The 16,122-nt window shown below is 38.7% G+C and overlaps 1 protein-coding gene across 4 annotated transcripts in view; it reads right to left on the bottom strand.

Moving 5' to 3' along the window:
• Positions 1-16,122, bottom strand: part of INTS2 (integrator complex subunit 2) — a 63,167-nt gene that overhangs the window by 26,364 nt on the left and 20,681 nt on the right. For all 4 annotated transcript variants that reach the window (XM_032280731.1, XM_032280730.1, XM_032280732.1 and 1 more), the window contains exons 9-15: positions 15,462-15,587; positions 11,642-11,713; positions 11,443-11,557; positions 9,522-9,590; positions 7,803-7,937; positions 5,566-5,742; positions 3,936-4,044 (exon numbers count right to left, since the gene is read on the bottom strand). In XM_032280731.1, the coding sequence (XP_032136622.1) occupies positions 3,936-4,044; positions 5,566-5,742; positions 7,803-7,937; positions 9,522-9,590; positions 11,443-11,557; positions 11,642-11,713; positions 15,462-15,587 (803 nt within the window). The remainder of the gene's footprint in view (positions 1-3,935; positions 4,045-5,565; positions 5,743-7,802; positions 7,938-9,521; positions 9,591-11,442; positions 11,558-11,641; positions 11,714-15,461; positions 15,588-16,122) is intronic.

Genomic DNA, 16,122 nt, shown 5'->3' with positions numbered 1-16,122 from the left:
GTTAGCAAGGTATTGAAACTACAACACAATTTCATAGCCAGGAATAATGTTTTTTTTTGGAGATGGAGTTTTGCTTTGCCACCCAGGGTAGAGTACAGTGGCGCAATCTCAGCTCACCGCAACCTCCACCTCCCAGGTTCAAGCAATTCTTCCACTTCAACCTCCCAAGTAGCTGGGACTACAGGCATGCGCCACCACACCCAGTGAATTTTTGTATGTTTTGTAGAGACAGGGTTTCACCATGTTGGCCAGGCTGGTCTCAAACTCCTGACCTCAAGTGATCCACCTGCCTCAGCATCCCAAAGTGCTGGGATTATAGGTGTGAGCCACCACACCTGGCTGCTAGGAATAAATCTGAGGCAGAATAATTATACTTTTGGCTGTAGAAGATTAAAACTCACTCAGGCCATGACACACCATGCAGCTGTTTATTCCCCTTTGAGATGAGAAACTAGACTAGAAAAAAATGTCCTAAACCAGGAGGAAAGCTTCCCTAAGGAAAGGCCAGTCCCTCCAACTGTCTTCTACATCCCATCCACTTCCACCTATCAAGGACATCACTCCAGGGACTGTCCCTCCCCTGCATCACCAAGCCTTCCCTCTCTTCTAGATTATTCCCAACAGCATATAAACATTCTCTTAGCTCTTTCATCTTTAAAAAAAAAAAAAAAAAAAGCCATCTCCTAACCTCACTTTCCTGTCTAATTACCATATCATTTCTTTTTTTAAAAAAAAAAAAAAAAAAACCAGCCTCATTCTGTTGCCCAGGCTGGAGTACAATGGCACGATCTCAGCTCACTGTAACCTCTGCCTCCCGGGTTCAAGTGATCTTCCTGCCTCAGCCTCCCGAGTAACTGGGATTACAGGCATGTGCCACTATGCATGCGGCTAATTTTTATATACATACATATTTTTTAGTAGAGACCAGGTTTCATCATATTGACCGGGCTGGTCTCAGACTCCTGACATCAAGCGATCTGCTTACCTCAGCTTCCCAAAGTGCTGGGATTAGAGGGGTGAGCCACCATGCCCAGCCCAATTACTTTATTATTTCTGTCCTTCTCTGTCTACCTCCTCAAAAGAGCTGTCTCTACTCATTATCTCCAGGTATATCTCTTCTAATTCTCTTTTAAATTCACTACAATCAGGCTTTTTTGGTTTTGTTTGTTTGTTTGTTTTAGAGACAGAATCTCACTATGTCGCCCAGGCTAAAGTGCAATGGCACAATCTTGGCTCACTGCAACTTTCGCCTCCAGGTTCAAGCCATTCTCCTGTGTCAGCCTCCTGAATAGCTGGGACTACAGGCGCATGCTGCCACATCCAGCTAATATTTTGTATTTTTTAGTAGAGACAGGGTTTCACTGTGTTGCCCAGGCTGATCTTGAACTCTTGATCTGAAGTAATCCACCCGCCTTGGCCTCCCAAAGTGCTGGGATTACAGGCGTGAGCCACCGTGTCCAGCCTACAATCAGGGTTTCATCCTACCACTCTACCAGTAAAACTACAAGGGTCAAACGACCCTAGCAAGTTACACAGTCATCAGTTGAGCCTCAGTTCTACTATTACCTGCTCTATCAAGACCATCTGACATAGGTGACCACCACTTCCTCTTTGAAATATTCTTCTCTTGGCATCCAGGACACCACATCCTCCTGATTTTCCTCTAACATTCGCTCCCTTAGTGATCTTAAGGTCATAATTTTAATTGTCATATATATGTTAACGAGTTTCAGAGCTTCAGTCTAGGTATGTCCCTAAATTTCAGACCAGTATATATAATTGCCTGGTTAACATCACCACTTGAAAATCTAACAGACATCCCAACATGTCTAAAACTCAGCCTCTGATCCCCAACAAATCTGTTACTCCTCCAGGCTCTCTTATTTCAACTGATAACTATTCTATCCTTTCTCTTCAGGCCAAAGACCTCTAAATCAACACTGGCTCCTCTCTCTCAAATTTAATTTATTAAAATAACAACTAAATTATATCTTGGTCCCCTGCTACAGTATTAACAGTCTGAACTCTCCCCCAGAATATCTCCTTGTAACTCATTCTTATACCACCTGCTCATTACATCAAAAGTATCATCTTTTTTTTTTTTGAGGCAGAGTTTCGCTCTTTTTGCCCAGGCTGGAGTGCAATGGTGCAATCTCAGCTCACCGTAACCTCCTCCTCCCGGGTTCAAGCAACTGTCCTGCCTCAGCCTCCCGAGTAGCTGGGATTACAGGCATGTGCTACCATGCCCAGCTAATTTTGTATTTTTTAGTAGAAATGGGGTTTTTCCATGTTGGTCAGGCTGGTCTTGAACTCTTGACCTTAGCTGATCCACCCACCTCAGCCAACCAAAGTGCTGGGATTACAGGCGCGAGCCACACCCAGCCTGTATCATATTCTTTAACAGAAAACATTGTCTATATGTGAATAAATGTGGGAGACTATTACCTAATGCTTATTATTAGCTCATCTTTTCCTTAATACAGCAAAGACTATAATAGCAGTTATGGGATATCATCTGTAAAATCTCGACAATTAAAATCAAGAAAGAAAGCAGTTATAAAATTTACGGTATAGTTAAAATATAATACTTCACACACAAAAAAAAACTGATCTGCCAAACATTGAAAACTGACTTTATCGCTTTTCAAAAGAGCAAAATCACCCAGCTGTGGCAAAATAAAATCTCTTAAAAGAATTTCAGCCGGGCGGGGTGGCTCACGCCTATAATCCCAACACTTTGGGAGGCCAAGGCGGGTGGATCACGAGGTCAAGAGATCGAGACCACCCTGGTCAACAAGGTGAAACCTCGTCTCTACTAAAAATACAAAAATTAGCTGGGCATGATGGTGCGTGCCTGCAGTCCCAGCTACTCGGGAGGCTGAGACAGAAGAATTGCTTGAACCCAGGAGGCGGAGGTTGCGGTGAGCCGAGATCGTGCCATTGCACTCCAGCCCAGGTAACAAGAGCGAAACTCCGTCTCAAAAAAAAAAAAAGAATTTCAAATGGCCAGTTTTTAAATAACACTTTTTGTTGTTGTCGTGTGTGTGTGTGTGTGTGTGTGTGTGTGTGTGTGTGTGTGGTGTAGTAGGGAGGAATGGCATCTTGCTGTTTCCCAGGCTGGTCTCAAACTCTGAGCATAAGTGACCATCCCAACTCAGCCTTCCAAAGTACTGAGATTACAGGGATAACCTACCATGCTTAGCCCATGCTTAGCCCAATGTTAACAGCAAAACAAAACTTTTCTATGTTTGTTTGTTTGAGATGGAGTCTGACCCTGTCCCCCAGGCTGGAGTGCAATGGCACGATCTCACTGCAACTTCCATCTCCTGAGTTCAAGCGATTCTCCTGCCTCAGCCTCCTAAGTAGCTGGGATTACAGGCATGAGCCACCATGCCTAGCTAATTTTTGTATTTTTAGTAGAGATGGGGTTTCGCCATGTTGACCAGGCTGGTCTCGAACTCCTGACCTCAGGTGATCTGCCCACTTCAGCCTCCCAAAGTGCTAGGGTTACAAGCGTGAGCCACAATGCCCAGCCTTTTCTATTGTTTTTTATTAGGTTGTTACTCTTCACATTAATGGAAGAAGACCAGACAAAGACTGAAATCAAGAAAAAAATTCAGTTACAGCTCTATCAGGTTTATCTTTTAGATTTATATTTAGTAAACAAAACCTATACAACTGTTAAAATACAGGCAATTCTGTTATCTATTAATTTAGACTACTATAAGGAGGATTGAGACATAAATTGTGGTTATGTACCCAAACATGCCTGATTTATGTATCAAGTACACAATGCCCACATTGCAAAGATTATAAAACAATACTAGAGTTTGTTAGAATATTGCCCTTCTTTTATCAAAAAGCAGTTTGGAAAGCAACAAAATACAAGCTAATAAAATACTACCACTAGAACCACTCCTCTATGCATAACTTACCTAAAGTCTTTGTGTTTGCTAGAAGAGCTTCCTCATAAGACAGTATATAGTAGAGCACCAAAAGCTGAGCTGTGATACTGAAACGCTGATTAAGGCGAATGTTGTCACCCTGGAGGTAATATTATAAATACTTTGAAACACTGTTGAATTTCATGAGTGCTTTTTCTTTTCTTGATAGTAAAAGAATCAAAATAGACTATTCGGCAATGCTGCTCCTAACTCAGGTAAAACAGGAGAAATGTTGCTGTGTTTGTATTAAACTCAAAGAAACAACATGAAATCTGAGATGGCATGAGAGATGAAAAGCAACACGCCTAAGTGGTCTTTAAGATAAGACAAAGAAAAGACTTCAGCTACTATTCAATAGCAAACCCATCAGGCTGCTTCTGAAAGACAAGAATCCCAAGTATTATACGAAATTACCATGAAGAAAAGAATTCCTAAATATTTTATACTTAACTATATTTGTGGAAAATGCAACTGTTTTCCCTTCTAACAAACTGGGGAAAAAATACTTTCATCAAATTCTCCCTAAATAAGCCAGGAGCAGTAGCTCATGCCTATAATCCCAGCACTTTGGGAGGCCAAGGCAGGAGGATCACCCGAGGTCAGGAGTTTGAGACCAGCCTGGCCAAAGTGATAAAATCCTGTCTCTACTAAAAATACAAAAATTAGCCAGGCATGGTGGTGCGTACCTTTAATCCCAGCTACTCATGAGGCTGAGGCATGAGAATCAATTGAAACTAGGAGGGGGAGTTTGCAGTGAGCTGAGATCGTGCCACTACACTCTAAGCAACAGACACTCTGTCTCAAAAAAAAAAAATTTTCCGTAAATGAATCTAGGTGTAACTTAGATTCCCAGGATGCTAACTAAACAAAGCTATATTGAATGTATTGAAATCCCACACAGTACTTGATCAAACACACAATCTCCAGGGCACCCTTTAGGCTTAAAATGAAACTTAAAAAAAATTCTTGGCCAGGCAGGCCAAGGCGGGCAGATCACTTGAGGTCAGGAGTTTGAAACCAGCCTGGGCAATATGGTAAAATCTTATCTTTACTAAAAATACAAAAATTACCCAGGTGTAGTGATGCACACCTATAGTCCCAACTACTTGGGAAGCTGAAGCCAGGCGCAGTGGCTCATGCCTGTAATCCCGGCACTTTGGGAGACCAAGGTGGGTGGGTCACCTGAGGTCAGGAGTTTGAGACCAGCCTGGCCAACATGGTGAAACCCTGTCTCTACTAAAAATACAAAACATTAGGCAGGTGTTATGGCAAGCATCTGTAATCTCAGCTACTCAGGAGGCTGAGGAGGGAGAATTGCTTGAACCCAGGAACTGGAGGTTGCAGTGACCCAAGATCGGGCCATTGCACTCCAGCCTAGGCAACAAGACTGAAACTCCATCTCAACAACAACAACAACAACAAAATTCTTACACAGTGCCTATTTAACAAACTACTTGGAACTAATACCATTCTTTTAATTTTTACAGGTGATCTAAGGAAATTTAATCTTATTTTAAATTCAGAACTACCTAGAAGTCCTCTGATAGGAAAATAATATGGGATAAGTCCGAAGAATTAAAAGAAAAGTAAGTTAATAGATATAAAAGAACCACTATTTTACCCCAATGACTCCTTGGAAAATATTGAGTATCTCCTGTTCTGTGACTGGCTGATTTGTGGCTTGCGGATTAGATTTCGATGCAGGAGTAAGTATGGAATTTATGTACACATCAATCAAAGGAAGTAACTGAGGATGAAGTGGAGTAGAGGTTTCACACAGCTGTCTATAAATCCAATCCTAAGAAAGAATGTTATAGACACTGAATTAATTGTGGCAAAAAGAAAAAGCAAGCAAAATTATAGAAGAACATACAGTTTTACATGAACTATGAATCAATAAAACTATTAACTTTTGGCAGTTCCAAATTATTATCTAGTATCATAATTGCCTTTGATTTTAAAATATGAATTACTTTTATATCTGTATCATCTTAGGTGTACCTCCCACTGGAAACTTGCTTTGGGTTTAATCTATTAGTTTTTAAGTAGTGGGAAAAAAATTTTAAGTCCCTACCATATCTGTATTTAAAGCACCATATATGTCAACACGGGAGAGCTCACATTAGCCAGGAATTTGGATAGAGAGATAGGTCCTTCACAGCAAACCCTCAGAGAGACTAAGAAAGCGTCTCTGACAGGCACTTACAGGAGACTATCACTTAACTATTGTTGAATGGAGGACATGTAAAAGGTTGGGTGTGCATTTGACTTCTTAACTATTTTACTTGCTAAAAATATAAACCAGCAGAAGATGCAATCTAGCTGGAAAATAATTTCACGAAATCAGAAAAAACAAGGGACAATCAAAAGTGATATATAATGCATATATTATTCACTCTTCTTTATAAATAAAGGAGCCTCTGAAAAAGGTTCAGTCTACTTCACTTCCTGGGTTTCAATCTTCTCTTTGGAGGACCTTTTATCTGGTAGATATAGCCAACTAAGACAAATCAAAATTAAGTTAGGTGTGAGGTGTCCTTGTGATAAATCGACAAATACTAGTCACGGCTGACCAGCAACTTCCCTGATTTGTAAAGCAAAACCAGGCCCATTGCAGTGGCTCACACCTGTAATCCCAACACTTCGAGAGGCCGAGGCAGGAGAATTGCTTGAGACCAGGAGTTCAAGACCAGACCAGCCTGGGCAACATAGGGAGACCCTGTCTCTACGTAAAACACCTTTTAAAGCCAGGTATGAGGCCAGGCATGTTGGCTTACACCTGTAATCCCAGCACTTTAGAAGGCAGAGGTGGGTGGATCACCTGAGGTCAGAAATTTGAGACCAGCTTGGCGAACATGGTAAAACCCTGTCTCTACTAAAAATACAAAAAAAAAAAAAAAAAAAAATTAGCCAGGCACAGTGGCAGGAGCCTGTAATCCCAGCTACTTGGGAGGCAGAGGTTGCAGTGAGCTGAAACACATCACTGCACTCCAGCCTGGGCAACAGAATGACACTTCATCTCAAAAAAAAAGAAAAGCCAGGTGTGGTGGCTCATACCTGTAGTCCCAGCTACTTAGGAGGGTGTGGCAGGAGGATTGCTTGAGCCCAGGAGTTTGAGGTTACAGCAAGCTATTATCATGCCACTGCACCCTAGCCTGGGCGACAAAATGAGACCCTGTCTAAAAAAAATAAAAATTAGAAAATGGCAGTTTCTAAGTATTAATGAAATAGCCATGTGCCATTATTGAGAATTTAAATGGAGCATTACACATTTTGAATATGTTATACTGTTTTAAAAATCTGAAATTACTGTATTATTATAATTACATAATTATAATTACTACCCCTAATTACGATACTTATATAAATGACAAGTAACTTAGCTTAATACCACACATTTCCTACACAGAACCCACAATAAAGGCCTACAAACTGAAATACAACTAACAGGGGAGGACGCATTAATTTAGGTTGTTCTTTGAAATACAAATATAGGCCAGGCACAGTGGTTCGTGCCTGTCATCCCAGCACTTTGGGAGGGATCACAGTATCACTTGAGGTCAGGAGTTTGAGACCAGCCTGCCAACATGCTGAAACCCCATCTCTACTAAAAATGCAAAAATTAGCGGGCATGGTGGCGCACACATGTAGTCCCAGCTACCTGGGAGGCTGAGGCTGAGGCAGGAGAATCACTTTAACCCAGGAGATGGAGGTGACAGTGAGCCAAGACTCGGCCACTGCACTCTAGCCAGGGTAACTAAGTAAGACTCCCTCTCAAAAAAAAAAAATAAATAAAAAATAAAAAAGAAATATAAATGTAGGGGTATGCTTTTATTTTACTTATTTGTAGGGGCATACTTTTATTGACACTTTGTGCTTGGTAAAGGAACGGCTCCTGAGAAGCTGGTAAATACAATGAATAGGCAAAAATCCAGTAATGTTGGCACTCAGGTTGCTGGTGACAGGGACCCGAACTGCATGAGCAGTGACAACCTAAAAGGGAAAAATAGTATTAGTAATATAATAGAACTAAATATAAAATTATTTTGAAAAAGAGAGAATTAGTTAAGTAGACTGTCAACACCTAATACAAGTGTGGTCACTAGAAATGAATCATGAAAATCAATTATTACATGTTTTTAACTGTCTTTGAATGCTGAGGAAATGTACAGTTAGGGATTTACATAATTCCCCAATTTTTTATTTTTAAACATAGATACATACACAGTGGTGTGATAAGGTTAAAAAAATTAAATAAAATTTTGAAGCATACAATCTGGGCTCAATGATTTGAGGAAGTCACTTTATCATCTGAATCTTTTTCACATCTACAAAACAGGACACTGCCACACCTGCCTCAAAGCATTGTTATGAGAGGAAAATATTCTTTTTGGAAAAACATCATATGAGTTATAAAGCACCACATAAATATAAACAGAAATATTTATTTTCAATATGTCATACATAGCCTCTAATTGTTTTTTAAAGACCTTCTTCAAAGTTGCCTTCCAATTAGTTCAAATTTAAAGGCAAAAAATAACATGATTTTCCCACGTGCTATGTGGCTATTTGTAATTCAGGAGTATATGTGCATATACATGTTGAGGGTGGGAGGGAGAGTACAATATAGGAATAAAGATATTAGTAGCCATAAAAAAGCAAAATTATGGATCCATGAGTACTCACTCAAATAGTTCATTTTTTAAGACATACATATTTCTTGTATTTTAAGATTTAAATTCACAAGTGAATCTGGGAACTAATTTTAAATTTTAGAATAGAATCCTTCACTGAAAAATAAAACATCCTGGCCAAGTACAATGGCTCATGCCTGTAATCCCAACACTTTGGGAGGCTGAAGTAGGAGGATCACTTGAGATCAGGAGTTCAACACCAGCCTGGGCAACATAGCTAAACCCCATCTCTACTAAATAAATAAGTAAATAAATAAATAAATCAGCTGGATGTGGTGGTGCACACTTGTAGTCCTAGCTACTTGGGAGGCTAAGGCAGGAGGATCACTTGAGCCCAGGAGCTCCAGGTTGCAGTGAGCTATGATCATGCCACTATACTCCAGCCTGGGTGACAGGGTGAGACAAAAAAAAGAAAAGAGAAAAATCCTTAGGCTTATCCATGGACAAAAGTGCTAAGGCTAAAGAAGAACATGTTAAGTATAAGGATAAGAAATTCAGACTCTAGCCTGTAATCTAGTTAGAAATGAATCTTACAGCCTAAAGGTTTAAATAGGTCTTCATTTTATTTTTTCTCCAGACACATTAAAATGATTGCCCCTTGAGATGACCTACCATTGACATCTAAGAGTATACTAGTAAGTATCTACTTAAAGTCTCCAAAAATATATAAATTTAAAAGATGCTTTGGTATGTTATGAGTAGTTGTAAAAGTGTCTTTTAAATGGATTATTCTTTAAGAAAGTTTCAATGATGAAATAAATCATCATGAGTGATTAAAAAGAAAACAGCCCACATTATTTTCTTAAGGTAAGACACACAAGGTTTCTCCCAAAAAATATTGTAAAAGAAAGCTAAATAAATACCCAAGAATAAGAAGAATTACCTGCTCAGTAAAAATTTCCTGTGTGAAGATTGTCTTCATCCTGCTCAAGGAGCTTGGCTTAATTACAATCTAAAATTACCAAAAGAATTCCAACAGTATGTGAAAATATAATATATGAAACACAATTTATTCTAGGGAACTTATCTAAAATGGCTGTGATATACATTAATGTTCAAATGTTCAAGTATTCTACTCTGTTTTAGAAGTGCTGTCTCAATCCAACATTAAAATGTTAATACTTAGAACCAATATAAAAAGCACTTAATAAATACTATTATTGGCATTTTCAGTCAGCTGGAGGAAACAGATTATATACTACATGAAGCTGGGATGGCTACCCTTCTGGGAGGCCTAGAGAAATATATATGTGTGTGTGTGCATCTGTATATACACATATATACACCCACAAATATATGTATATATGTATACACAGATAAACACACACACTTATTGCACATATCACACCACACACCAAAAGAACTCAAGTAGATTAAATGTTTAAATGTAAAACATGAAACCACCAAAAAAACTGGAAGAAAATGTAAGTGATCATTTACATAAACCCAAGAAAGGAAAACATTTCTAAGCATAAGAGCAAAATACAAACCACAAAAAGAATACTTAATATACTATATAAAAATAATAATAATTTCCACATGGCAAAGTTAAATGGCAAAAAAGACTGAAGAAAGTCAATTATAACATATTGAACTCTCCACTTTTAAAGATACTATGATATATATCACTGACTTAATATTATAGTAGCTTTTCAAGAAAAAAAAAGTAGGAGTTGGAACACTACCAGTTTCACATTACGTGTCAACTGAAAATGAAACCCAGTTTCGTGTGTGTGTGTGTGTGTGTGTGTGTGTGTGTGTGTGTGAGCAACATGGCTGTTTATTCACCTGGGTGCAGGTAGGCTAAGGCCGAAAAGGGCTTAGCCCCAGTTTCAATATTGAGTGAAATATATGTCTTGAAATACATGAAGTAAGATGTAAAAGGCATAATGGTATATCTTTCCTTTTGAATCAGTAAAAGAAAAAAAGAAAATCAAAATCCCTGCAGAAAAATTAGGATACTGATAAGATTTTCACAAAAGAAATAAACCAATCAAAACACATAGATTTTAAATGCTCAAGTTTCGCTAGTAATCAAAGAAATGCAAAATAAGTGAGACCACTGTTCATCAACCAAATTTACAAAGATTAAAAAAAAATAGTAATGCTCGATCATGTTGAGAGTTTAGGAAAACAGGAGTTCTCACTCACTAATGGTAACAGTTAAACTGATAAAATCTTTCTAAAAGATAATCTGGCAGTACTCATGAAAGACCTTAACATAGTTATACCCTTTTCCTTAGCAATCACCTTCTAGAAATTTATCCTAAGAAAATGATCCAACAGGTGTATGAAGAGATACATGTGTGAGTGCCTATGTGTGTATTTACATAAGCAAGGATATTCGTCTAAGCATTATACAGAAACTAAAAAATCTACACGGGAAATAAGGGACCTAGTAAGAAGATCAAACAATGGACTATAATACTATGCAGCCATTAAAAATTATATGTTATTAGAGAATATTTATTGATATGAGTAAATGATCATCATATATTAGTTTTTTACATCACCACATATGTACGTCACTTTAAATAAACAACAGACATCAGAATATTAATAGTAGTATACTAGGTATCTCTGAATCATGGAATTATATCTTTCCCTTTTCTGTGCTTTCCAAGGTTTTTGCATGAGTATCTATTATTTTAGTAAATAAATGTTTCAAAATGCATTTTTTTCTAAGTGTTCCTGATGAAACTTCTATTAAACAACTAAAATTACTTAAGTGAAAACAATACAGTACAATAAAATGTCCAACTTAGAAACACCTTCTTTTTAGAAAGAACTTAAAAGAAAATTACCTTCATCCCCAAAGTGGAACAGACCAAGTCAATGATAGCACTAAGCTGGTTGCTGTGAAAGTACATAGCCACCAATAATAACATCTCCCCAAAAGAAGCAGAGACACCTGAAGTACTGTCAAAACAAAATAGGAAATATGAATTTTCCAAAGACAAAAGAGGAAAAGCTTTCTCAACTAACTAAATGAAATTATCTTACCTCTCAAAATACGCTTCTTCTTTTATCATCCAACTTAGCCACACCACCATCAGCTGTTCCTGTTCAGGTGTACTATATAAAATATACCAGAATGTCACTGGTTTAAATTAGATATACTAGTATATGAATAAAAAGCATTCTGAAGTTATTTTTGGTAGAAACTATTTTTCCAGCCCTATTTTCAAATATCAAGTCAAATTAATGGCTTGCTGAATTGGGCCATTAATTGTCATTGAGATATGAAGTAATTCTAGAGCTTATGAATGAGGACCTTTGCTTTTTTTCATGGATCCCCTCTCAAAGTCTTAGTTACTGCCTTCACAGGTTGGAAAGAGTAAGCTTCCTCACATTCCTCAGAAAACAAAGGGATTAACCTATTAAAATAGATGATACTTATTTCATATAGAAAAAAATCTAGGCCGGGCGCGGTGGCTCAAGCCTGTAATCCCAGCACTTTGGGAGGCCGAGGCGGGTGGATCATGAGGTCAAGAGATCGAGACCATCCTGGTCAACATGGTGAAACCCCGTCTCTACTAAAAATACAAAAAATTAGCTGGGCATGGTGGCGCGTGCCTGTAATCCCAGCTACTCAGGAGGCTGAGGCAGGAGAATTGCCTGAACCTAGGAGGCGGAGGCTGCGGTGAGCCGAGATCGCGCCATTGCACTCCGGCCTGGGTAACAAGAGTGAAACTCCGTCTCAAAAAAAAAAAAAAAAAAGAAAAAAATCTAGTGTTAACATTTAAGCATCAAAATATCACAAACCAGTGCCACACAGTAATGAGCACTCCATCCTATGGGAAAATGAAATTTAATTTACAGAAACCTTATGAGTAGAATAAATGATTACTAATCATGAAAAAAAAGGCAGCTTACCAGATATGAAAAATGGCTATAAAAACACAATGACTTTTTTTTGAAATGTCTTGCTCTGTCACCCAGGCTGGGGTGCAGTGGTGAAATCATAGCTTATAATAGCCTCAACCTCCCAGGCTCAAGTAATCCTCCCACCTCAGCCTCCCAAGTAGCTGGCACTACAAGCAAGCACCACTGCACCCAGCTAATATGTTTTATTTTTAGTAGAGAGGAGGTCTTACCTATGTTGCCCAGTCTGGTCTTGAACTCGAGTTCAAGTGATCCTCCTGCCTAAGCCTCCCAACGTGCTGGGATTACAGAGGTGAGCCACCACACCTAGCCTAACAATGACTATTTAAAGGGAATTCCTAATTTTTATTTATTTATTTTTTTTTTTTGAGAGACAGTTTCACTCTTGTTGCTCAGGCTGGAGTTCAGTGGTGCAATCTCAGCTCACTACAACCTCTGCCTCCCAAGTTCAAGCTATTCTCCTGCCTCAGCCTCTCAAGTAACTGGGATTACAGGGGTCTGCCACCATGCCCAGCGAGTTTTTTGTTTTTTTTTTTTTCTTTTTTTTGAGACGGAGTTTCGCTCTTGTTACCCAGGCTGGAGTGCAATGGCGTGATCTTGGCTCACCGCAACCTCCGCCTCCTTGGTTCAGGCAATTCTCCTGCCTCAGCCTCCTGAGTAGCTGGTACTACAGACATGCACCACCACATCTGGCTAATTTTTGTATTTTTAGTAGAGACGGGGTATCACCGTGTTGGCCAAGATGGTCTTGATCTCTTGACCTTGTGATCCACCCACCTAGGACTCCCAAAGTGCTGGGATTACAGGCGTGAGCCACCACACCTGGCCCAATAAAGCTGTTTTCTAAAAAGCAGAATAAGATGAGGGAAAGGAAAAGAGGAAAGAATAAGAAAATATGACAATCATTTCAAAAAATCCAATTCCAAATAAAAGGAGGTTTTAGACAGAGAACACCCAAGAAGAAAACGTTATCAACAAATTAATTCAGAGAAATTTTTAGAACTAAAGGACATGAGTTTCCAGGTTCAAAGGTCTTACTGAATGCCTAGGACAATAGACAAAAAGAGACTCAGACTAAGGCATATCATCCAGAAATTTCAAAACCCTAGGGACAAAAAGCTAATCCTACAAGTTACCGTATTAAAAATGAATAGGCCACACAAAGGACCAGGAATCAGAATGTCAGACTTCTTAACAACACTGGAAATTAGAAAACAATGAAGCAACACCTTCAAAATCCTGAAAGGAAATTATTTCCAACTTAGAATTCCATACCCCAGCAAACTATCAAATCAGATGTCAGAGTAGAACAAAGATATTTACAGAAATACCCATTCTCAAAAAGAATTTGCTTCACACATACCCATTCTAAAGAAACAAAATGGCCAAACACAGTGGCCCACACCTGTAATCCCAGCACTTTGGGAGGCCGAGGCGGGTGGATCACCTGAGGTCAGGAGTTCGAGACCAGCCTAGCCAACATAGTGAAACCCCTTCTCTACTAAAAATACAAAAATTAGCTGGGCATGGTGACAGGTGCCTGTAATCCCAGATACTCAGGAGGCTGAGACAGGAGAATCACTTGAACCTGGGAGGCAGAGGTTACAGTGAGCCAAGATCATGCAACTGCACTCCAGTTGGGCAACAAGAATGAAACTCCATCTCAAAAAAAAAAAGAAGCAAAATAAGGAAGCAATGAAAAAAGATGATGACATGATCATGGCTCAAGCAAATGAAAGGATAGGTTTTCTTTTTCATTTTTTTTTTAAACAAAGACGAGGGTCTCACTATGCTGCCCAGGCTGGCCTCAAGTGATCTTCCCCCCTCAACCTCCTGAGTAGCTGGGACTACAGGTGTGAGCCACCAGGCCTGGCTAAAAGGATGACATGAGATATAACAGGAGATCCAGCAAAGGAGAGATGAAGCAAGTCTCCAAAATGATGAGAACTTTGTACTACCAGGTATAGCTGGTAACCACTCCAGACCAAAATGCTCCTGAAGGAATCTCCTCAAGAAGATGAAACTGATAGACATCTAATGAGTCAAAACATCTGGAGAGAAGATTTAGACTGGCAGAGTTTGAGGTTACATGAATGGTACACCCAACACAAAGAAAGTTAAAAGCACAAAACAAAAACACAGGATAAATATTCCAAAAAATAAATTTCACAAGGAAGTAAAAAATAATTATCTACTACATGGTTGAGCTCTCAGTAGTTTACATAATCATAACAACTACATATTGATCTACTCTAAATTATTATAACTGTACTAGAAGAATGAGAAGATAGGAAGGATATGTATGGATGTATTTAGGACAGAGAAAAAAAAGAACGAGCTAATTTCTCATCTTTCATAGAAGGAACTCAATAAATAACTAAAAGCAAAAATCAAAGAGGTATCAAATACAAACATATTATTACAGATGTAGCAGTAAAACTCAAAATAAACAGCTAAAAGAATTGAAAAACTCTTGAAATGGGAAATAGGAAGGTGGGAGGAAGGATGGACTGCTATTAGCCTTAACAAATCAAGAACTATTTTGACTCCTTTAAACAATATACATATAAAACTTTAATAAACAAAATGAATCAGATGCTACTGATACCTTTATATTAAAAAAAAACACACAAATAAGCTGGGACCAGTGGCATGTACCTGTAGTCCCAGCTACTTGGGAGGCTGAGTCAAGAGGATTGCTTGAGACCAGAAGCTCAAGGCTGCAGTGTACTATGATCATACCTGTGAATAGTCACTGTACTTCAGCCTGGGCAACAAAGGAAGACCCCTTCTCTTAAAAGTTGGAAAAAAACAAAACTACAACTGTCCAACCTAGACCAGCTTTTGTAGAAAGCTCTTATCTAATGCTATACATACATTTTATTGAGTAAATAAAAGTAGGCCTTGAGAAAATAGAGCAACTTGTAGAGTTAGGTACCTGACAAGTGTAGAAAAGGCCAGTAGCATACAAAAGGAAAGTGAAACAAAGCGAACTCCAGCTGGCGTAGCAGGAGGACGGCTTGTCATCAACTGCAGTAATTGCTCAGCTTCTTCTTCAGTTGGTCTAAAAAGGAATACATCATTAGGCTTTACATTTTTAGTTGGAAGGAAGAAAAAGTGAATTTTTAACCTTTTAGATACAAATTTTAAACTTTATAATGATACCTCGCTATTTATCAAATCTTTAACATCTCAAATTGTCAAATGCAAAACTGTTGAGAAATTACAACTACAGTGTTTTACTGTAGGCAGACACAGGCACCCCTCACTTTGCCCTGTAGTATGAGACCATAAAAACGACCATGCGAGCTGAAATCATGCAACTTTATCTTAAAAATCAATGGTGAAAATTATGATTGTACTGTAGCCTTTAACATTTTTGTCCAAACATTAAAAACTGTGTTGATTATAATGCATATGGATTTTTTTTTTTTTTTCTTTTTTTTTGAGACAAGGTCTTGCTCTGGCATCCAAGCTGGAGTGCAGTGGCAGGATCAGAGCTCACTTCAGCTTTGACCTCCCAGGCTCAGGTGATCCTTTCCCCTCAGTCTCTCATGTAGCTGGGACTACAGACATGCATCACCATGCCCAGCTAATTT

The sequence above is a fragment of the Sapajus apella genome, unplaced genomic scaffold (assembly GCF_009761245.1).
Source record: "Sapajus apella isolate SASKATOON/1434 unplaced genomic scaffold, GSC_monkey_1.0 scaffold12, whole genome shotgun sequence".
NCBI lineage: Eukaryota > Metazoa > Chordata > Mammalia > Primates > Cebidae > Sapajus > Sapajus apella.
This window is presented reverse-complemented; position numbering and strand designations above follow the sequence as displayed.